This window comes from Fusarium fujikuroi, chromosome FFUJ_chr12, assembly GCF_900079805.1.
Source record: "Fusarium fujikuroi IMI 58289 draft genome, chromosome FFUJ_chr12".
Lineage (NCBI taxonomy): Eukaryota > Fungi > Ascomycota > Sordariomycetes > Hypocreales > Nectriaceae > Fusarium > Fusarium fujikuroi.
In genome coordinates this window covers 282448-306647 of record NC_036633.1, presented here as the reverse complement: position 1 = coordinate 306647, position 24200 = coordinate 282448, and the positions used below count along the sequence as shown (strand labels likewise).

Below are 24200 nucleotides of genomic sequence, written 5' to 3'. Positions count from 1 at the left end.
CTCTGCGCTGGAAATTTGGTTGAGTCTTGAGCTTGTTGACGCGGGCGGGAGGCAATGGTCAATACGTCAGCCCCACGTTGTGAGCTCAGATGAAATTATGAAAAGGCGTGATTGAGTTGATGTCGTAGAGTCGAGAGCGACGTTCAATTCACAAGAGCATGATATCCGAATCATGCTTAGAATTTCCAGATTTCTAATTATAGCGTTGTGATCTGCACCACGGGAATGACGATGGCGGGGTATCAGGACCCTGCAAACAACATTTCATTTTAACTCACATTGAAAGTTAGAAAATTGGCTATTATTATCACCCAAACAAAATTTACATTACGAATTCAACCAAGAGGCAGAATATCCCATCGTCTGGCATCTTCTCGTCGTCGGAGCTCGCCGAAAGTATTGCGTCATGCCCCGCGATGTGCAGATTCAAGGTTACATCCGCCCTGCCAGGCACTAGATCTTTAGATCGGTGATCAATTTTAGGGGTACACACCCTGCCCTGCCCTGGCTGGACCCCTGTGTCTTAGACGCCACGTCAGCGGCGTACACCAACGGTCAACGTTTAAAAATGCCGTTTTGATGCAGCGCAATGTTGAGATTCAGGGGATAGTAAGGTATCGTGGGACGGCATTTGGTGAATTATTCACACCCCGGAGACTCTGGTACCGGCTTAGCGGATACATCCCCAGGTCAAACACCGCTTCTTGGCTGCTCTGATCATAACCTTTCCGTCCCAGCCGTTACCACGGGAAGTGAGGTGATACAAGACCATGTAGATGTGACACGCCCGGGCCGGAATGTAAGGCATAGAAATGAGGGATGTGACACGAAAATACTGTATCGGGAGAATTCCTCCGGTGCACGGCGGGAATACCTTGACTCTCTGTGTAAATACATGGCATTCTTTGTACCACTGGCCAAAAAACACCAACCTTTGGAAATTCCCCAAGTCCCAACTCCCACGTGATGAGGAGAGCAGACCTCTTGTTCAAATACCCCTCTCCTTCATTTCTCTTCAGATCAACAGTTTCTTGCGTCTCACGCATTCGGGCTTTGCTCGTTGACACTTGCTGTCTTCATCTTTTCACTCTCCCCCCTGCACCATCACAGTTGACTTATATCTCTTTATTCACCTTTCCCTCTTCAGGGTTCGACACTTGTGTCTTTGACAGAGGTTCTAGCAAGTCTTCGGTCTGGCCATATTCCTCTTGTCTTTGGCCTCGCCTTGCCTGCCTCACCTGCTGAGGATCTGGCGTTTCCATTGTCCCCTCTGGTCTTTGTGCCTCACGAGGCTTGATTCCGAATGTCAACTTTGGTCTTGACAGTTGGATGTCTACAGCCGGTAAGCTCCATCTACATCATGTTCAAGTCATGCAATACTAACTTCTGCCAGCTTATCTCTTGCCATCGGCGTCTCTCCCCATCTGTGGTTGAGGACCCTGCAGGACTTTGACCACTGCGGTCTTCTCCTACTGTTAAGTACTCTCTTCGCAGTCTTCTGTATTCAGAGTTTTGTTTCGTTGCAATCTTCCCTATTCGGACTCTTCGCCTTTCGCGATCTTTAACTGCACTCTGGAGCACAAGAAGCAAGTCTGGTCCATTGCACGCAAAGCTTTGGCGCGCTCAAGACCTCTGCACTCTACAAGCGCTCATCTTCTTGTTATCTTATCGTCGAATTCTCTCTCTATTTGTGGCCCGAGGTTTCTGTAAGATATTTACCACTGTAGGTCTTCTCCTACTGTTGAGTCTTCTCTTCGGAGTCTTCTCCCCTCGCAATCTCTTTTGTCTGCGGTCTTCTTCGACTGCACGTTGGAGCCCGGGAAGCAAGTTTGGTCCTCGCGAGCAAGGTTTCGCTAGCGTAGAAGACACTTCTGCACATACAGAACTGTTCTACTCAGGACCCTCCCTGTGTCTACAGTTCTGACAACCTCTAGTCTTGCCTAAACCTCAGCTGCTTTTGTCGCTCCTCCCATGGCGCTTTGTACCTCTCAGTCGATTTCCCCGAACCCACAGCTTGTGCCTATTCATACATGTATATGTCTGTCTCTTCGAGACTTTCCATGCTTGAAACGATTGAGAAGCAAGCGCTCTCATCTCTCCACTCCTGGCCGAAACCACCACGACTTCTGGCTTTTCATCCAAGAGCTACGTATTAGTTGCCAAGGAGGACAACGAGTATATTGCCTAAATGAGTTGGTCGGCTTTCCTTACCTTTGTGTTGGGCTTGGAACATCTTCTACTCAAACCTCTCAGAGATTCGTTGATCGACCAACGGACTTGTCGACGTCTTCGCCGACAAAGCGACGTGTCTCAACTCGCAAACCAAGGCGCCTTTGGCTCGATTCACCTCGAAGACACACCCAACACACCTGATACCTCAGCTCCAGTGCTGCTGGGCGATGTATCGGTTTCATCTATCTACCAAGGAGCTAGCAGACCCTAACAACGACCCTCATGCCAAGACCTTCGTACGAAGATGTAGGTAGACCTTCAAGCGTTCGATCCACTGAGTCCATGCGCTCTAGCCGCGGGTACCCTCGAATAAGAAGAGCACAGGTCATACACGGTCTGGATCCAAAGCCAGGCGAGATTGGAGCTTGGTCTTCACTTGCCGGAAGCACTGAGCTCTTCGACTTTGACTATTCCTCACGCTTCAAGAAAGCTGAGCAAGAGAAGACCTTGGAAGATCAGCTGAAACAAGCTGGGAGTATGAAGACGAAGATTGAAGTGAACTGTAGAGAATTTGCGTCAAAGGGGCAGACTACATCCGATCCCTATTTTGCCTTACATGGCCTTCACCCAAGTTCCTCTAACTTCGACGTGAGGCACTGGCGCGATATTCAACATACTCAGTCCTGAGCTGGATGACAGATTGTGCAAGTGGCGACAACGTGCTTAGTTGCTTTTAACAATCTTGCTCGGTCGGATGCTATCTTCGGCTCATCAGCTAGGGTAACCATCAACAGTTCATACTACCCCTACCGCGAGTCCTGCGTTGCAGTCGTTCCATCCACCGAACTCCTCTCGCCTCTTGAGTCCCTTGAGCGCGCTCGTGCGGTCTCTGGCGGTCTGTCACGAGTCTGGTGTGAGGTCTCAACTGCTTCACCCAATATAGACTCTCACATGACTGTCCCTCTGAGCTGGGAAGATTTCAAGAGCGCTCGAAGACGTACTGCTACGTTATTCACCACAGAAGTCCACGGGAATTTCGTCACTAAGCATCTGCCTTGATCCTCTTACAGCCGTTACATGCGTGCAAGCGATCCATGACGGCAGCCACATGATCGACGACAAGGCTACGGAGAGCTGCGCGAAACACCCCAGTATGATCTCCAAGGAGGTTGAAGCTCTGTTTCATCGCTTTGACTACGAACCCTTCAATGGCGAAGAACAGGGCTTGACAACCAAGAGTGGTGTCTCTTGATAGACCTGACAGCTGTTCCTTACATCACGCTCCCTAATCGATCTTGATAGTCAACACACTCTTTTCATTTTGCAACTCAGAGACACACCACATCATAGCGGTCAAGGAGGCTCAACAAGGCCATCACATCAATCAGCCTTGCAACAGCGATGATGAACTTGTTGTGGGTGACACCACACCTCCGAGCAGCCACCAAACACCTTCAACCGCTGGACACACCAACAACCAGTCAATCGGGGCCCAAACTCATCATCCACCACCAGATCAAAGATGAGGGACTCGTTTTGACGAAGGTGGCTATTCAGCTGTTCAGTCTTGAATATCGACAGGTTGAAGAAGTCACCAGCTCCAGAGCCACGAAATCGGCGTCGTACTGTTGTCGATTTATCATTGAAATCGTCGGTCGGGGTGATCGTGACTCGGACATCATCACACATCTCATATGATGACACTGGACCGTGAGATTGACATCCGAAACAATGCTGCGAGACGAACTAATTGGCGACATCCCTTCATTGCTGACAATACTGGTCCAAGTATCGGCACTGAGGAGAGTTCCGTTTGCTTTGGATGCATATGTCAAGCTCATCATTGTCAAATCTACATCAACACTGGATATGAAGGAGTACACATTACCCTATTAATATTTTAGTCACCAGCCAACTCAACATGCTGTATATACCAGCCTGCGCTTCTTTTTGGTCGTATACAGACACTAAAGAGAAATGGCGTAGTGAGCGGCCATCAAGACGTGAAAGCAGATTACTTGAGTTAGCTACATCATGTCCGGTCCTAGTTCCGACACTTTGACGATAGTTGGGTTAGCTACCCATTACTCTGGGATATTGCCCGAGACACCTACACCTTCCAAGACAAGGCTCAAGGCAACCAAGCCCTCGCGGAACTTGAGGACGTCAAAATGTCTTTGTCACGACCTTGGCGATGATAAACAACTGTACAAATCGCTTCGACGTCAATTTCGCATCGGTGTGTAAAACAAGAGCGTCGAGAACTTCTTCCATGCATCGGAGTCAGGTCGAATACTCGACATACAGTTGCGATACATGGCGTGATGACCATTTTGGCCGTCCTATTCATTCCTTGTGAACACGAGACAGCTGCTCAAGAAGCTCGATGATGAAGAAAACCTCAAAGGACAATATAGGAGTATCAACGCTCTTATAGAAACGCTTATCTGAGCATTTCGAACCACGAATAAAGAGGAACTTTGATGCCGTCACTAATAAGCCGCAGAGAATAGAGATTCCGATCCCTTTTCTTCAAGAAGACTATAACTTGAGCTTTCAACGTGGCCATTTTCCGTCCAGAGTTTGAACAATGATCAAGACGATGTTACTGGCTACAAGCGTCGATTGATAGCCCAGCGCTTAATCTTTCGTACGGCAAGCGCTTACACAAAGATATCCCTGAAATAAGTCCTAGGGAGGTTGCCCTGATTGCCGACAGGCTCACCACCAAAGCGTGGTGCAATCACCTTTGACGAGTTTTATTAGGGGGCCTCCCGGTGACCAAGATGTTTGAACCGGAAACCGTTGGATCACAACACAACGGACGACTCTTCCTACTGATACAACCACTGAGTAACAGGTGTACAGCCTAGTCACCCCCTGGCCAATGGCGGGTTCATCATGAAAACATTGATCGCCGCATCAAGGGTCGCTTAGTACATCCAGCAGACAGGCATCGAATGATTCTTGGATCAGCAGCGCATTGGACTCACGTTGCTTACTCAACTCGGGCGATTTGTTCAACTTGGCACCAACCCATCAGATACTCTCTCTTGGTGTCATTTACAAGCACCATGCTAGAGATGCCCCCAACTTCAAAAGCACCATTCCGCAATGACCGAAGATACAAGTCTTTGTGTCCCAGAAGCCGTGATGACACCTGGAAACCAGAATTCTCCTGTTTGACCCAGCAAATCAGCGCTGTGGACACTCATGAACGACCAGTCTTTCCTCGCCAAAGTAATAGCAGTCTCGCCATCAAGACAATGAGGACCAAATCAACGGCGTCCGTTTCATTTGGAATCAGATTGTGCGAGACTCAAGCAACGACATGGATTTGCAAGTTTACCGTACATAATGCGACTCGGCAAAAGCGTGCACGTCATCATCGTCCTAGTCGCTTTGGCAGAGGCAGCACAATCAGAAGATCCATCTGTAGTGGCTCAGACACGATCAGGAAAAGAGTCATTCCGCTTGGTGATTCTCCATTATATTTATACAAGCCACCATGTCATCACCACTGACACGAATCTTGAACGCAACCGTGTCGCAAGGTGAATGAAGATGACGTGGACGACAACCTTCGGAGCTGGGAGTACTCATTGGGGAGTGCAAGCAGCTCGTAAAGCACTGCTAAAGCATCACGCCTCACAATGTGCGTAGCACTATCAATCTCAATGAGACTAGAACGACAATCTGGCGACTCACTGGGGAGTCAAGAATCAAGCGCGATGAGAGAGCTCGTTACTCGTCCCGCCCAGGAGAGTTGCCCGCAGAATCACACGTGCAAGGAAAGCAGCAGATCGCCAACCAAGAGCTCGCAGCAATCCCTACCTCAACGAGAAGTTCAACGTGCCTATGAAACAAGTGCTCGGCATATACATAGAATGCACTTTATTCTTGGATGCAAGAAGCACGAGAAGCATTTCTGCAAGGAAAACCCACTTCAAGCTGCCATGAGCCGTCTCAAAGGCAAAGCGAAGCAAACGTTCAACCGCCAAGGCATGAGCAGTTGGGTGTAAAGAAGCGCACGGCGGTTCCAAAGTCCAGGATGAAACGTGACGAGGATGAGAGGAATAAAACCATGACCTTCACATCCTGTCGCCTGACACCCCGGCTGAGTATTCTGTGGCAACACAGACTATGACAATCCCGGGCCACTGATACCATTCACGGCATCGTGGAACAAGTGATGGTCAATCAGTTTGACCTGCATATCAAGCGAAACCACGATACACATAATGCGAAGGACAGTCATCCGACTTTGGCATCGCCAAGTACCTACAATGGCGTTGCAAAACCTTGTCGCCCGCTCCATGCTCCGACTAAACTTTGGACTCGAAACTGTGTTTCCCCACAGCTATCGGGAAGGAGCCAAGTGTATTGAGTAGGTAAAGTCACAGGGACGCCAGTGCCATAGAATAATTGGTATGGCTAAGATAAGGGAGCATGAGAGCCTCATGGTGAGGCTAAATAATGTGCCCCTGGAGCAGCAGGCGGATCACCCACGCCTATCAGACACATGATAGTTTCGCAAGCGGCCGATCAACTACTTTCCGTGGTCCAGGAGAGCCTCGAACGTACCATCCTTTCGGAAGCTGTACAGCAACGTATCACGCACCACAGGCTGCCAACGGTCCTACTGTCGAGTGGACGGAGCATTATCAGCCTGGTGGGAAGTGACATCACAAGCGGAAATACACAGTCATGTATTTCGAAACAGCTGATATCCCGGGCAGGCGTCACTTGTCATGGGCGATGCTAGTCTTGCCCCAAAGACCAACCTTGTGAGGTCCAAGGGAGTAAATGCAGGCGATACATCAATTTGCCCGCCGCAGACGATAAAGACTCTCTGGGGAGAATGACACTCAATAACGAATGGATTCTCCTTCCTTAGAAGACTCTTCACGTCAGAGATTCGAGACGCTGAAGACGACAAGAGAGACGAGGACATGGAACTTCCCTTTGGTGAGTTTAAGCGAAACAGCCGTGAGCAGAATCCAGAAGAAAGGAGCTCTGTGCAGGGAATTGATCCGGTATGGGGATCATTTGGAAGAGGTCCAGAAGCAAAACAAAGCTCGGGGAACAGCTAGACCTCTCTGACTCCGGGCAATCCAAAGAAGGCTATCAGAAGCTAGCTTCTCATGCTTCTTTTGATACTGGCACCGCTACCAATCATGGGTTCCATCCTATGATCTTTTTGATGCACAAACTCCACAAGCTCCTTTCAAACACAAGGTCGACGACTTTATCCTCAAAAGTATTTGAAGCTCTCGACCCGACAAAGGTCTTGGTGGTTGGCAGGTGCCATTATCCCCATTATCCTCAAGGCGCCATGAAAAGATAGCTGGTAACGGTTTTACACCGCACGGCCCATCGCTTATTGCTGTTCTTCAAGTCACTTATAGCGCGACGTATCGATACTGCTAGACGCACTAGCTAGTTGGCCCTATAGTGGCGGAGCAGCTTCAACCGGCCCTCCCCAGGCCTACATTCATCACGCGTTCCTGCCATACAGGCACTCGTCCTGCAATGGACGCCGCTTCAAGAGGAGACAGTCCAGACCGCGCCATCGTGTTCGATGAAACGAGAAGCGCATTGTGTCAAAGACTGAAGAGCTTGAGAAGAAACCCCGACAATCCGAGCAAGAGATAGAGTCTGTCATGCGGCACAATCTCAAGTTACAACTCGACGTGGAAGTACTTCGGCGCGAGGCGGAATCTTTTCACGGAGCACTTTTCGACAAAAATAACATCGAGATGTGGATGGGCCTTGCAAACCATCCGAAACCTAGCATGAATGTGTCACCACTGTCGATCTGCCAGAACCCCCAAGAACGATACTCGGAAGGGTTGGGAACCTCCCTCATGAGGAAATGGACATCTTCGGTAACGAGACTCCAAAGACAGGAAAACCCAAACGAAAATGCCTTGATCCGGCTGAACCTATGGACCTGTGTACCCTCTGACTTACTCAAATTATTGCGCCTTGGCCATGATTCCATTCCGCTTACCTTCCAGCTGCACTAACACTACACAAAATCACAACCTCCTTGCCCATCTCCGACTTCAAGCAAGATGTATCCATTTGATAGCCTCCCTGCTGAGGTCCAAAGCAAGAGCCTTGTATCTATTCCCTCGCATGCAACCACCGCTCTACTTATCCGAGCCTTATGACTCTGACGGTTCTGTCCTCATCGAACCTCAGAGCGTCACTCAGAACAGAAATTTGGCTTGAGCTTATTACTATTCTTCCAATCCTTTTTACACACGCCATACGCAACAAACTGTCGGTGTGCGTTGAGGCTTGACCTTTCCTTCATTGGCTTGGACGATATATTTGGCCAGCGAATGGTTGAAGTTTTACCCACAACTCGGAGTGGCGTGTTCAGCGGTCTTCAACAATCACGCTGTAACTACACCTACACCTGCAACATGAGCCGGAAGAGCGGGCGCCATCGAAGTTGATGTCTCCTTCTTGAGAGACGAAGCCTTGGCTAATTACGCTCGAAGAAGCACCCACTGACAAGGCCGGGAACAAGGTTGGGTCGAGGCATTTGAAGATCGATCTGAAAATGCGAATCAAGGTCATTGGCCGCGATTTAGAATGTGCGCAGTTTGATGATATCCAAGATGCAAGTCAGCAACTAAACGACTATCTCACCCGACTACGACGCCCTTCACCCCCAATGTTCCTGGTCTCGCAATCACCAAAATCGGAGGATCCCGCTGCGCCAAAGACTGGGACCAAGATCGCCACAGCATCTACTGCTGAACACCTGAAGGATCAAAAAAATCCTACCACCAATAACGGTTTCGCTGAGCTAAGTAAGCTATGGCTATGCGTCCTCAACCAAAACCTCCCGCACCCAGAGTGGTGGAGGTTCAAGCTCTGCATCTTCTTAGTGCCAGGCTTGGGCCCCGAACGGCTTCGGGGCAAGCGTCACAAGGTTGAAGAACTGCTCTTGCACTCCGAAGCCCTCACTCTTGCAGTACCAGATCTCAAGGCTCAAGGACGAACATATAGATCTCAACAACCAAGAGGCTTGATCCAAAACTTGCAACTGCCTGCTCTTCGACTCCTAACGCGTGATAAACGCCCAAGACCTCGCTTGAGAAGATGCCAAGTGCTTTCCACTGCTCTCCTCCCAAGAAGACAGCAAAGCAAGATCGAGAAGCGATACCGCACCAACCTCAAAGACAAGATGGCGTGATGGGTTCTATAAACACCCGTGGCTCTAACTACATGCCTGGGGATACCTTCAAGCCCCTGAAGACTCCACCTCGCGGACAGGTCAAGAACAAATCACTTGATGACAAGGCAAAATGTCTGACCTTAAAAAGGCCTAAGGCCTAAGCCACATAATTCTGCAAACACTCGATTTCTTTATTCCGTCAAACAGTCACGATATGTCCGAGCGCCCATACGGCAGCTTCTTAGAAGATGAGAAATCAGGCGTGGCAGTCCTCGGCAATGACATCGCAGGCTCTCCAGATCAAGCTTTGACTCATACTATCAAACAAGGAGATCAAGTACTTCCACTTGCTTGCTGAAGCCCCAAGAGTGTAAAATGTCTTCATCTCCCGCTACTTTGAGACTGGAAGAGAACACGAAGAGACCAGTAGCCGTCTTAGAGAGCAGTGCTATACATCTTCCTCACCTACTACACAGAAAAAGATCAAGAAATCATCAACAAACCAGCACCATGTTTCCGTCTTTCACTTTAACATCCATGACTGGCTACCAAAGTGTCCTGAATGTGGATATCATACATCTCGCGCACATAATGCCGTTGGGAAAGGATTCGGGTTGCATATCAATAACAGAAGACCAACTGGAAACGACACTGGAAGCAGATGCCTGGAGACAGTTTCCAATGACAGAAGGCCAGCTCGTTGGAAGAGCAGTGTCAGAAGGTTTTCTGCCCCTCGCGCCACTTGGAGATCTGATGACTCAGGAGGTTTTGGAAGAGAAATGCCAAATGTCTCCGGCTCCCGCAGGTACCGACTGAAGTCATCTACCTGCTAGATCACCGCGACGCCCTCAACGATCTCGCGCTCCTCAGCGCGCGTCAGATCAAGAGTGTTTCAAATAATATTGGCGTGGAGCTTTCGAGGCCTTGAGATTGCACTGAAGATACCGAAAGTCCTGTCCAGTATATGCTTTCTGTTAATGGTCGTCGCGGCGACTATCAATGACGCCACGCTCGAGACGTCATTGAATGTCGAAAGACATGCTAAAGAGAATGCTCACGAGGCCAAGTCCAAGTGCAAACTATTGGCCTCTGCTCTTTGGAAGTCAACATGGATCATTACAGTCAGATTTTCCAGGCATACTGTCAATTGATCATTTCGTATCTCAGACCAAGGGCGTCAATTCCAAAGGCCAGCTGGTCAACTCGATCAAATACATGACATGCAAGTCTTCCAAAAACTCAAAACAACACTAATTAGAGTCAATATAATGGACTTCGAGTTGGCAAATCCAAGCCGGACTATTGAGGGAGGCTGGGACCTCAGCACACCAAGACAGTATAAGGAAAAGGTAGTGATTGGTTCGCATCCAGATCCAATCACCGACTTCATGAACTCCGTCTTGGGTCACGTTCAGTCTGAGCTATCTGACAACTATAAGATAGCTGGCAAAGCCGGTCGCTCTATGCACAGAACTCGACACCAAGCTTGTACTTGTCAATCAACACAGAGAAACTAGACCGCGCGGTTTCAATTTGTCAAATCATCTCTCGACAACAAGAGTATATTATATTGCAGCAGAACAAGAAGGACATCCCCGCGACTAACCCTGAACTCGGCAGCTTGGGCCTTGATTGGCAAGCAAATTCCCAGGGAATACGCAATCATAATTGCTTAGAGAATTGTGGAAATGCCAGCGCCTGTATCACAAGATCGATACAGGAACAATACCATATACTTGCGGCCTGGGCCCGAATGATGCTGTTTGGCCGACATCACAAGCAAGAATCCTGCAATAACAGCTGCAACAGCAGAGCCCTTCACTCGAGCCTAGAAAAGGACTCCTAGTTTCCCAGTAGGCCATTGACGTTAACCCAGAGGAGTTAACGCCCGAGGACTTACTGTCATCAAAGAAGTAGAAGCCTACAAGCTCTAGATTCTTCTGAGAAGAGGAGCAAAACCAGTCAGACCGTTACCTAGCAAAGAGGAAGGGCATAGTTGATGCTATGCCTCGAACTGTCCCTATAAAAGTTCAGTCTATTCCAGCGGCCCGAATTGAGATTAACCTGTCGACTTGGGATCAACGTCGTCCAAGCCCGACGAAGATCTATATCCTGAGGATAAGACTTGAGGAAGATCCGAAGGATGCGAACTACGATCCGGGGAAGACTGATTCAAGCTTCACAATAGCAACTAAACCCCAAGTCTCGTCAATATGGAGACTATTATCATACCAAACACCAAACCTTGAAGCCATGCACACGACAATCGTCTCCTCGTTGCACTGACATCATAAACAATAAAGCTCCCTTCGGCCATTACTTGTTACCACCAAGTGGTCTTCAGTATTACCACAGCGGCGTTTTGACCGTCGATACAAAGCCCTTCGAGGCGGTTTAAATCAATGACCACGACGTCTTCCTATCTCTTCCCCTGCCTTGCCAGTGCTGGCGTGGTGGTCGATGGGGATGTTGATTCAAGAGTATTTGTCACTATTGATCTTTGCCGCCCTACATCTCGTCCCAGCCCATCGGTAGGCGCTGAGGGGTGCCACCAATATCCACGCAAAGATTCGGACCAAGGATCACCTAGACGTTAGTCCCCCCACCGCTCCGAATCCCAAGTCTTCAGAAAGAGGGCGAGCGCGATGCCTCTCAGCAACCCTGAGCTCATCCGCCTTCATAGGAAAGACATACACATGGCGAGAAGAAAGTTGTAGTCGCCAGGGCCCAGGAGATAAAGGTGTGTCTCTGGGCGGCAAACAGAACAAAATACATTACGCCAACCATACCTTGCTCAACAAAGCCGCGAGTGAAGGACAACACCAAAGGACCATTCGAATCATATTTCGATAATCCCTTCACAGCTCGACTCACCAGTATCTTGAATGCAGATATCATACATCTCGTGCGTATACCATATCCCCTGGACGAAATTATCACCATCGACATCAAACCCGGCCTAACCCTTACGAAAAGTGTTAGTATGAACGCCCATCAATTCGCATATGAATATATATCCTACCAACTCGCCCACTGGCCCTTACAGTCCCTGCGCCGAACATGTAGTTTCGCATGGCTATATCCCAGCAAACAGAAGCTCGATCGAGGCACCCTTGCATAGTCATCGAAGCTGCATATACCTAGCGAGGCAAGGAGGTACAGAAGGTCGCAAAGGCCTACATCCTCAGAACCAAAGGCAAGATCCAACCTGTTGTCGACTTTGACATCAACAAAAATAATGAGTTGACTGTTTCGGTCTAGAAGCGCAAATTGCGAGTCGTCCAAGTACTCTATCGTCCGTTGAGCAAGATACGGCTCTTGTGCCTTCCAGCCCCCGATCTAAAAATCATCAAATTCACTATACTGATACATTAGTCCCTTAAAACAGGTTGATTATTGATCTGGACCATGGGTCCACATATTCATCAGTGTCGTGGGTGCCGATACGCGCAATTATCCCATCAGACTAGTCATCCAGGATGCACTCAAATGGTTCAAGCTTCGAGCTTGTTCTGGAGTAGTGTTGACCAGACAGGAGAAAGGGTGTCTCGCGGCGGATCTGCTTTCTCTTCCTCCGGAGATAGTTGACAAAGTATGCAAACTCTGCAGTCACTGTGAAACTGGGCACCTCTCACGACGTCCCCCACAAGCAAGCCCTTACCACATCTTGTCCAAGTCAAATCTGGGAGCCGTCTTCTTTGCCTATCCACACAAGCAGATGTAGCATTCATAATCCACAACCAGTCGGCAAGATGCCCAGGGAGTCAAATCCCATGGCTTTCCTGCACCTCGTGGGGTATGCCATCGACGACCTTTTTCCGCAGATACCTGATCGAAGTCCCTGAGCGATCTGATGGGCTTAGAGAAGAGAGACAACGAGGGAAAAAGGAAAAGAAGAAAAGGGAAATGGAAAGAAAACAAGAAATAAGAAGGAAAAAAGAAAAAAGGAAAAAGAAAGGAAAAGGAAGAAGAAAATGAAACGAAAAGAATAGGCCATACCGCATGGAGGAGTTCATTTCTACGTGATCCCCCGACGGGCGGGTATGCAAGTGGTACATCCTCCCAGCAAAGCAGAACATCTAGGGAATCGGCATTGTCATCGTCTAACAACTTGCCATTCCGAGCGATTACGGACAGCAAGCAACGCAGACGTGTGATGATCCAGACACCATACAGTGTCTCCATGCGTCAGTACGCACACGTGGTCAAAGGTTTCTTCACCTTGCCCTTCACAAAGCTTAGACGAGGCCGGAAGGATGAATTGAGGCAAAGATGAAGAACAGAAAGATCCTACACTGGATGAATACACTAGACGGCTTGTCTATAAGCCGAGGATGGGTACAAGGGACGGAAGATATGGACTGTGGTACTATCAGCTGCGGTTGTCGCTGGCACTCTCGGCGAAAATCCATGATCAACCGTTAGGGGTAAAGGATTGCCAGAGGTGACATAACTCGGAAGCCTGACTTTTTAAAGCTGGCCCTCCCTGTTTGTGATGAGGCGACACCCTCCGGGGCAACTTCATAGAGGAGTACAATGCTGTCTCTGGTGAAGCTTTACGCCAAACCTTAGGACATGTCAGTAAGCGATAACACCTGAACTGTCAAGATTGTACTCAAGAATTCGAACTCGAATTGCTTAAGCGCATCAATACGAAGACGCGCTTGGCCGCAAGGACCCGGCTATTGAGCGTTCAATCCTCCCACATCATCACAACCCACTTCAATCAATCAACAAAATGCACGACCGATTCCAGCCACCTCCTCGCAGTGCTTCATGCACTCAACTCTACATTTTGGTGACAAGTGCTCACAGTTCATGCGGTATATACTCTGCCCAAACTGCTCTTTCATGACAGCATAGCAACAGCAAAGATCAGCAGTGATGAAAGCTGGACCGTCAAGAGTCTTTAAGACCTCCAAGCCGAAGTACACGATCGGATCAACTATGCCAGTGATCGGGTGACGCTCAACCATATACAAATCGTGGCAGCAAATTCCTCCTTCACGATAGCCTGATAATAGCAAAGATCAGCACCAGGAGCAACAGAGACAAAGGAGTCTTCGCCATCTATAACAGCGATAACATAGTTCGATTCGCCCCCAGCGACACAAAGAGCGCCATCGTCGACGACATCCTCGGCCCGCATGATTACAGCAGTAGCAGCTAAATGTGGCCTGAGCTTAGACAGCTGGCACCACCAACCAACTCGAGGCTCGGCTTTACAAGGCCAATCGTGAGCTCTATCAACAGGTGAAAGTCTTATCACGACAGAATGCAGACCACAACAACGCATCGCTGCTTTCTCAAAGCTATTACAAGGCCAACAGAGCTTCAGCAAGAAAGACAAATCGACAGATATGGGCAATATACTCGTTGCCCTCCCTGGTCCTGGCCGAGTCTGACCGTGGGCCTTTCTGAGCTAGCATCAGGGGAGGCAAGGAGTATATGCCCATGTGTGTTGATTTGTCTTCCTTGTCTTTGTGTTGGGGTTAAGCTCACTTCTATGCTCTCAACCTCATCACCCATCCTCATCGGTCTTCTGATTCATCACATATATATTCGAATCGGGCCCTCCCTCTACCTCAAGAGAGCCATGCAAAAGATGTGTAGAGATGGAGGGCGATCTCGACTGTGGATGCGATGGCAGCTGGAGAAGACTCAAGTATTAAAGGTGTAAGACTGAGGATGAAGCGGATGTTGAAGATAACGAGACCAGCGAGCATAAAGGAGAGGATGCAGAGAAATACAAAGACTCCTCGAAGACATCTACAGGCTTACTATTCTTGTGCGGAGGATGAGGCAATACTCCCCAGATCGCAGGCTCCACCTACACCAGAAGTCAAGTCAGACGATGGTAACTTCATAGTATCGACATCGGCTCTAGTAACTTGCGTACCACAGGGGAGCTCTCTGCGAGAGACAGCTTGGCAAACCATGAGTGCAATGAATGACGTCAAGAAGGAGATCTTTAACTTGGGGTACACTGGTTGGATATCAAGTCGGTGATTGGGGGCGATGTCAAATTTGACTTATCTACATGTATCATGAATTGTTGGGGCCTGTATTATGCTTGGGTGACAATTAGAAATGGATCAAAGAAAGGTGAGAAATATGGTACAAAATAAGCCTGCAGCAGCACACATTATGACTGTACCGTGTCCTCCTCTCTGTTTCCATTTGCACGTTCACGCCGCACCTAGTGGCTTCTGTCGGCTTGTTCCAATACGGTACCAAGTTTCGAGTCAGGCTAGATTTATGTTCAGGCCATTCAACGCAGAGAAGCAATTGCCAGCTCAAAGAGCTCTATCGACTCATCGATTGCGACGGTCTTCAATGACCTCAGGTGACTCACCTCCACAAAATAGAGCTAATGCAGTCTTACCTAGAACTCGTTTTTACCACCATACCTCAGGTGTCCTTGACCACCTGCTTCCCTTTCTCTTCTTTTCCCATGAGTAGCAGCCGGATAACTTCTTCACTGGTGACCGGCCTGGGCTGAATGAGATAGGCTGGCTGCATGGAACTTAGCGACACGCGATAGATAACTTATGATGTTTGGAAGAGAAAGGGAGTCTGACCTGTATCATGAAGGCCAACGCGACCGACACCGGGCCATCCAAGTTCCAGTGTCGCGCATGTAACATGAGTATCGTAACAGCATTGTAGAAGAGAATATGCCATCGTAAGTTAGCTTGTTACATTATATCGACCACATGAAGAGTCTAGAACTCTGGTTTGTTGTAAGCTTGGCAGCTTTCCTTCTGCCTTGTGCTCGATGCCGAATACGTTCACTATTGGAATCGTGATCCAGATTAAGTATAGGAAACACCGAGCTACTTTTCTTTGACCAGGCCGATGATTGTCAGTACAATACAATTTTCAGAGTCATCCATGAAAGCACAGCATGCTCTTCTCTGGGTATTCAACATCACCCCCTCATGGACCAAGACAAGCACGTCTACCAAAATGCAGTCAAACACTCCCAGTTTGTCAGATTCGCGAGAACCTAACTCCTTCAAAAAACCCCTTATCGCATATTGCTACTGCTTGTAAGTGTGATTCGTAGCACAGGAAGGTTCTGAACTCTCTCCAAAGGTGTCAGCATTGCTCTGCACATGCATATCACACCCGAGCCCTTTGGATCTTGTGCTATTCAACGAACCATACATAAATATCAGGAACCTTGAAGGGAAATAACTCTATCGTCATTTGATTGTCGCACCGCTAGTGAAAAGAGGCTACGGGTGCTCTGAAGTAGATGGTGCCATCTTTTGAACGAGGCGGTCCTTGTGCATTCTTTGTCTTGAAGCAAATGAGCATGTTTGGAGAAGGAGATCTAGTCCTTGGGTGAGAAGCAATGTCAATCATTGTTGATCTGGCGGGTGTGATACTTGGAGAAGCTGCTAAGACCACCGAGAATTTGATGTACTGTATTCGGTACCATGTAACGATCTTGTTTGGTGAACAGGCTTTCCCTGACCTTCCCAAGCCCTACGACGCTGAGAATGCCCTCTATACAATCAGTGCGCGGTACGCTAAGAGACGAAAGGGCTCAAGTATTTAGGCCAAGCTTAGCGTACTCTTTACCAGGTTTATCATGGTATTCTCTTCTAAAGTCTGAATGTTCTTACTACCAGTAGGCATAACATCACCAAAGACCTTACCGCGAGTATACGGATCTCAGTAGCAGCAATACGTCTTAGTTTCCTTGTGCAACCGCGGCAGCAGACTGACTTCTTGTGCATTTTCACCAACATTGTGTTCATCCACTGAGGCTATCTCCTTGTTCATGGCGTATACTGTCACGTGAAGAGCAAGTCGTCGCACACTCTGGCATCCGCATGGGAAAAACGCCAATTATTGCCTATCTCCTCTATTTCAGTCTTTGCGTCCTCCGCTGTAGTATCCCCTCCACTCATCCGGGCCCGTAAACGGACTTGGTTCCAGTCTCGCTCTCCCACCGATAATACTGTTGAGTGTTGGTGTGACTGGACGCTGAGAATCACTCGTCTCACCACCCATTTCCTGCATGGCGCCTGTCGTTGCGGCATGGTGAATATGGCGAGGGCGCTCTCGGTTCGAGCTAGAGTTCCGAGGTGTTTTCTTCCGTTGAATGTTGTGTTCAAAATTTCCTACCCGAGCGGGTTCTACTTTTGTTGAAACTTGTGTTTAGACCCGGCGGAGGAACCCGCTCGGGTAGCCTGCCGGCTCCCAGTGTCGCTCTGTCATGGTCGGGAGGCCGACGGGTTGGACTCGCAGCTTGTTGTGATTCTTGATAAACGGCCGGGTGGTAGGCTTGGGGTGTATTCATCGTCTCGGTGTTGTTGGCTGTTGTGGAGTTGAAGGATGGAGTCAAGACGATGAATACACCCCAAGCAGCTTATCCCAGGCAATGCCCGCAAATGGGTGTTGGGGAGTGCAAGGTTGATGGATGTGGTGTTTGCGGGCTTTGCTGGCTTTGCCTAGGATAGACTGGGTGTGTCGAATTTCGTCGGCGAGTATCTGTAAAGACAGTCAGCGGCCTTAAAAATGTATACCCGGATCCAAAGACTTACCTTGCATCTGGACAATCGGCAATCAGCGACGATAGAGACCGGGGGTTGTGTCGTCTCTTCTTGTCGCGAGATCTCGAGATCTGCGACGAGATCGATTCGTTCCTTGCATTGCAATTTGAGCTGTTTCCGGCACTTTTGCAGACCCCCCTGGGCGTCTGTACGTGGGCTGTAAGTTCACAGCCCGAGCCGCAATGTGATCATAGATCTGATCAAGGGCAGCACCCTGGCATCATACGTTGGAGTAAGATTCCGGGGGAGATTAGAAGGGTAAAAGCGGATTGCCTATAGGCTTCATGAATGGGAATGCTGATCGGGCGTGTGTTCAAGAGAGTCGTTGGCGGACCGTCCTCATCTTCTGAGTTTGAGTTCGAGAGATATTGGGACTCGAGGGCCAAGGTAAGTTCAAGCCAGCGATAGTATTTCTCGAGCGCGATATATAGAGAGGAGCGGTTCCGGCCGTTTGAATTGAGGTATATGCTGAGGTTGATTGCACTGTTGGTCTCGGTCTTGTGGCTGTGGCGGACGGGGCATGTCGAATGTCTCTTTTCGAAGGTTCGGATGCAGCTTATTTAGCGTCCGTCAATCGTCTCGGGCCGTGTCTGCAGCTTTGGCACTTGGGCAAGGCATGGTTGAATCAATTCGACAAGCTGCATCCCTGCTTCATGACTAAGCGTCGCGGTCACATCTCGCAGTCGCTTCGGTGGCATTATGATGGCTACAGCGGGTGAGGGACGATGGGGCGATGTCGTGGACGAGGGAACTTGGTGCTGTCGTCTATGCTGCCTGAAGAACGAGGCGAGGGAGTTCGAAAGAGGGAGTTCCCAGGCGTTACGTGGGTCAACGAGGAGCAAATAAGATGAAATCTGATGGGAGGGCAGATAGGTCGATGGAGGTGTGTCGTTGGTGAGATGAAACGGGGAAAGCTTGGTGTTGATGGAGGACGAAGGTCACCAACGTTACGCAGAAAATTTCCAAGAGTGCCGTCGATAAACGAGAGGCGAATAAGCGGAAATTTAATGGAAGTAAGGACAGACTGATCGATTGAAGTGCGTTCTAAATAAGACAAAAGAGGGAAAACTTAATGTTGCTGGATGATGAAGATGAAGGAGGACGAGGATGAGGCAATGGAAGGAAGCCCAGGCCAGAGACAAGACGCGTTAACGCGGAAGGCTTAGGCGCTGAGGTGCCTCCCGCGATTGCTCATCGTTCATTTACAGGGGATCCAAGTCCCACCAACGCCCTGTAAGCCCCATGTCAATTGCTCCCGCGACAGTGCCCTCCCCACAGAGGCCTTGGAGCATGGGCATTGAAGAGTTCAAGTCGGCGTATTCTTGTAGCCGGTGCAATGGAACGTGAGTATTGGTAGGGACTTGCTTCTCTGTTTACATTCAAATATTGTAAATTGCAAGAACTTGAATGTTGACAATAGCTGTGGTTGACTGCTGTACTGGTGGGTTCGATGTCCATCCGAAGAGCAAATTGAGGATCAGGCCGGCTTTCCTGCGTTTCAAGTCATGCAAGCAATTGATCTTTTTGTTCAGAACTTCACTTACGGCTTTCAATCTTCTCGCAAGCATACCCTCGTGTTTCACTTCGAACTTATTGGTGAGTTCGTTGTTGCTTCTCCTCTCCAGCCTTTTCCTATTCCCAAGGATCGCCCGACTTCCCCTGAAAAACAACTGCACTTGCTCAACCCCTTCATTACAGTACTATGCCTATTTCCACCGCTGTGCTGCGCCTTGCTGCCCAAGCAGGTCCGGTCTCTTGCTGCAATTCTCAGCGGTCTCTATCCACCGGTCGGGGGCATGATGGAAGGCTTCCGATATCGTAAGACCGCATTGTTGGAAGCATCTCCCTTTAGTAAGAATATCTAGTAAGAATAAGTACACTTTGAATCGACAACGGCCACTGGTTCTTACCTGTTACTGATAGCTACCCTAAATCGGCCGGCTCTAACATTTTGGGATTTTGGTAGTAAGCAGACTAGACACTACGCCGTTTAATCTTTAATAAGAGTCCAAGTGGGGATTGATTCACGCCAAGGGTAGACTTTTGTCGCTTTATCCAATGATCATTGAGCAGAGAGACGAAAATGGCAATTTTTGTAGAGCATGATGTAACGATATGGTGCTATTGACAAAGTAGGGGATGTCACTGTGACATCCCGCTACAGAAACGGCTACATCAGCAAAATCAGACTTCGGCCATATCGAGTAAAGTCTTCAATTGCTTAGAATACATGAGATGACGGCTGGCGGGGTGCCTGGCCTCTCGTAAATCCCCCTGTAGCAGGTTTGGCAGCAGTTGAGATGCCAGGAAACGGTGCGCCAAAAAATCGCAAGTCGCAAGTCCAGAGCCAGCGCGTTGGGGAACGCGTCAACCGCTTGGTGGGGAGAATATACACACGTAGCATCCCTGGATATCGGCTTCTAGTGGGATCCTTGCCTCAGTCGGTTCATATAAACTCTCGTTATTAAATTACACTCTAGGGGGCCTGTGTCGTGCGATGTCGATGTACTCAAGACGAGGTCGATGGCATTACTGTATACGGTGGCGTTAGCATCAAAGCGTTCTAAGAACACTGCAAGACTTGCCTTGAACATTTTCTTATCGCAGAGGTCAAATTAGGAGCATCAAGTTATTTTTTCTCTCTCCTTTAGATCCGTCATGTGTAGGTATTAAAGACACCACTGTGGCGGTATCGTTTCTAACCGTCGAGACTCAAATCGCTTTTGCTACACCGAGCTGCTTAGTTCTACCGTTTCCGAGGCCTCAAATCAAGGCCTGTGTGAATGGAGAGCCCAATTTTCAACAGTAACGACATCTATTCACCAACTCCCCCTTGATGAGTCCTGCTGTCAACGCCGCTCCCTGTTCAATATCGACCGCGTCACTTGCTTTTGTACTCTTCGTCCTCAGTACCAGTGAAGTCCTTATGTCTCTGACTACAACTGAGGGCCGCCACTCTGTACTCAGTGCTGAGGTAGAAGCCTCCTATTACAGCGGGCAGCCTAAGAAAAGTAGATGGGCAGTCAATTTGGAAATTCTCATTTTTCGCAGAGATAAGTGGCATCAATTTGTCGCGCAGCAGCCCGTTTTTCAGCCATGAGAACGGTGCGGTGATGCGCATACAGCCTCTTGCAAGTGTCACAGATTCGGGCTGTTCATTTGTGTCCGGTACTTGCAAATGCAATATATTAATCGCTAACCATTGGACTCGTTGAGTGCACTCTTCGTGTGTGATGTCCTATCCTGAATTCGACTCATCGCGAAAAACGGCTTGGAGACGTGCTGGTATAGTAAATGAATTGGTATCAAGGTCATGGGCGTCCACGCCGCTTGTTCGAAGCAGGCGAGGCACGCATATGATATCAGTAGATCAGCTTGGCCGCCGCCCCGAGGAGACGGAGGAACACTATAACTCCAGCTGCAAAGGTACCGAAACCCCAGGTTAGGGTTAACGAGGTCGTTCCTTGTTTTGATGGCGCCTCTGAGATCTGAAGCATACAAGATTGGCTACTGTTTCTTGACAACGGTTATGGCATTTGCGCATTTGTAGGCTTGCGTGGGCGACGACAGTTTCTGAGGAGATCAACCCTCCAGCGTTCTTGAGCACAGACTGTTCCATGGCGAGACTGTTGCCAAGTTCACTATCTTCAAGCGTTGTACCAACTTGCTTGATAATTCGAATGTTCTCGGGGTTGATATTATCGTCGCTCTCCAGGTCGATGGCCGCATTCACCGCCATCTGTCCAAGTCAATTTAAGCATTGGCATATAATCTTGGCTGAAGCCTCTGTAACGACGCGAGTTTTCTTCTAGTCCAAAGGAAAGACCAGATACAGAGTGGAATAGCATACCATACAAGACACACATAGGAGAAAAGACATGGCCATCTGGTGAGCAAATACTCAGCCCGACCGATAACGATTGTTACCCGGATGCGACCAGCAAGTCCTCTTCGTGTACATGCAGACACCAACATGTTTAACCGCAGCGCAAACTTCAGCGGCGGTTTTTACAAAGCCTGCCAGACGACACAAGATTGGCCGATCGGGGATGACAGCAAACATCATAAACAGCCAGCGTCATGCATTGAACACAAGGACAAAGACAGAACTCATTGGTGCTGCCCTGTATAGTCCTAGGTTCCTCCATTTCGGCTGTCTATTCTCATAAAAGGCATGATGGGAGCTCCTGTTCTCGAAGTCACTTCCCGTATCATCAACCTCTCGGTCACAAGCTCCTCGTCGCATCCCAAAAAGGCATCATGATTACCAAGAAAACTACAACGACAGTTACGACAATAAAGCCCATGCTCGACGCCAACAGACTCGCTCCACTGAGCTTATTTCGCCAACGGATAAGACTCGAACCTTCACTTCTAACGTACTCGGCATGTCCTGCTTGCTGTCCGCGGCGTTCCTCAAGATATTCGACACAAGCTCGAGTTACCAGCAAGATCAATTCCTGCCCTCGCTCTTGGGAACTCTATGCAAGTGACAGGCCAGATAAGACAAGACTTTGGTGGTGATAGAATGGAGGGGCATTTGGACGGGGTGAAAACAGGTACACAATCCCGACATCATGCATTTTTCAGCTTTCTTTCTTGATGGCCGTCGAGCCTTGTTTCGCAATGGCCCTTTATGTACAGCGGCAGCACGTTTTTCTAAGCAGAGTCTTGTTTCTGCGCCAGTCTTTCGGTAGGCCTGGCTGTCATCCAATCTCACCCTCGACCAAGCCCTTCTTTCCAGCGCAATAATGATGCCCTAAAGCCCGCCTCCATCCACGAAACTGCCGATGATGACGCATCCTGGTCGCCAAGTCTGGAGCAACTGCTTCACAGAAGCTTAATGACTCCAAAACCAAGACAAACCAACCACCAAGTGAATGCCAGGCTAGCACTTGACCCTTTCACGAGTCCCAGCGGATCGACTTTTGGGTTCAACTTGACCAAGTTCATCAGCAGAGATCTTATGCTAGCTCGATGATCTATCTGTTCGAGGTTGCTCTCGCTGTTTCTATTGTTGTAAATAAAGAGACCTGCATTGATCTCTGATCTAAGTACATCCTTTCCGATAGCGACGCTTTCCATCACCTGGACCAGGCCCGATATCTTTGCTTTCCGAGTGTAGGTGGTGCCAGAAACAATCGTTTCTATTGTAGGGACACCACCTTCCCCCAACGCTAGGATTGATGGTCCGTTTGTGGCCAACAATATACTTTGTGACAGTCTTCTTTTTGTAACCCACTGGCATCTAGTCCCGCTGCAGGTTCTGGTTCGTTGTGGCGACGATTGTTCTGTCGGCGAATACTTGGGTATTGCTGTGGTTACTGGAATATTATCAGAGGGATACACCGGCTGAGGCTCAGTGTTGATCACTTGATCTGAAGGATGTTGAGCTGTATTGTTACTTTCGTCGGCGAATTTGCAATCCGTTCACGCGTGCTCTATCCCCATGTTACAACATAGCAAGCCGAATGTGTGCCAGGACTGCTTGGGCTCCTGGTGCTTGACCTTTTTTTGTCTCGGAGTTATTTGCACGCCAAGCATATCATTCCCTCGAGTCGACCGTATTCTTTGGTGTTGATGTCTGTTGGTGTGAGGCACTGCTGCTATTTGTAACGTCGGATCCAACACGACACAGTCGGGTTGCTCGAGAAGAGTTGAGTAATTTGGTTGCAGTGGATTCTAGTCTCGGAATCTTCACAGGTTCAGCTGCCTTTGCGGCTTCGACCGGTTTGACTGGCACCACGGCTTCGACTCGTTTGGCCAGTTCAGCTGCTTCTAAAGCTTCAGCTGGCTGGGCATCACCGTCCTCTGCAACATCTGCGTCATTCTCTTGGGCCACCGCCTTCAAGTAAGGTTCATCGCCCTCAACGTTCATACTGTCAAAAGTCAGCGTATGCCCATGCTGGCGGGGTTCCAGGGGCAATACATGCGAATAGTGGCAGGATAGTGGATATCCTCAGAACCCGCGAAAGATGACAGGCGTATGGACCAAAGGAGAACAGGGCCGCACGACAGTTCTAGACATATTCTTGTTGAGGAGACTGGTGTCACTCACAGCTTACTGTAACATCTCGATATCTGCTCGTATAGCAGGCCCACGCTGCGGAGGCCCTTCCCAAGGTCGCTGATGTCGTCGATACAGTGTTGCTCTTCATTCTGTCGAAACTCATGCCCGAGATGCTGAAGCCCGTGGAGTTGATCTGGCGTCGGCTCCTGTAGTCGGCGGTCTTTATGTGGATGTTGTGCAACTTGACGCTGGACTC

At 49.0% G+C, this 24200-nt stretch overlaps 5 protein-coding genes; 2 read left to right on the top strand and 3 right to left on the bottom strand.

The window, feature by feature from the left end:
- Nucleotides 1–2454: 2454 nt before the first annotated feature.
- On the top strand, nt 2455–3424 carry FFUJ_14207 (uncharacterized protein; the record flags this gene model as incomplete). XM_023571148.1 has 3 exons in its annotated part: nt 2455–2820; nt 2872–3169; nt 3243–3424. The coding sequence occupies 3 exons, from the start codon at nt 2455–2457 to the stop codon at nt 3422–3424; spliced, it is 846 nt and encodes a 281-aa protein (XP_023438208.1).
- A 5322-nt stretch (nt 3425–8746) lies between these two features.
- FFUJ_14208 (uncharacterized protein) lies at nt 8747–9385 on the top strand (the record flags this gene model as incomplete). The annotated part of the gene is made up of 1 exon (XM_023571147.1): nt 8747–9385. One exon carries the CDS (start codon nt 8747–8749, stop codon nt 9383–9385), a length of 639 nt encoding a protein of 212 aa, XP_023438207.1.
- Nucleotides 9386–14097: 4712 nt separating this feature from the next.
- FFUJ_14209 (uncharacterized protein) lies at nt 14098–14516 on the bottom strand (the record flags this gene model as incomplete). XM_023571146.1 has 2 exons in its annotated part: nt 14098–14312; nt 14348–14516. 2 exons carry the CDS (start codon nt 14514–14516, stop codon nt 14098–14100), a joined length of 384 nt encoding a protein of 127 aa, XP_023438206.1.
- A 6299-nt stretch (nt 14517–20815) lies between these two features.
- On the bottom strand, nt 20816–21673 carry FFUJ_14210 (uncharacterized protein; the record flags this gene model as incomplete). XM_023571145.1 has 2 exons in its annotated part: nt 20816–21085; nt 21434–21673. 2 exons carry the CDS (start codon nt 21671–21673, stop codon nt 20816–20818), a joined length of 510 nt encoding a protein of 169 aa, XP_023438205.1.
- Nucleotides 21674–23479: 1806 nt separating this feature from the next.
- On the bottom strand, nt 23480–23812 carry FFUJ_14211 (uncharacterized protein; the record flags this gene model as incomplete). The annotated part of the gene is made up of 1 exon (XM_023571144.1): nt 23480–23812. The coding sequence occupies one exon, from the start codon at nt 23810–23812 to the stop codon at nt 23480–23482; it is 333 nt and encodes a 110-aa protein (XP_023438204.1).
- Between the last annotated feature and the right edge of the window lie 388 nt (nt 23813–24200).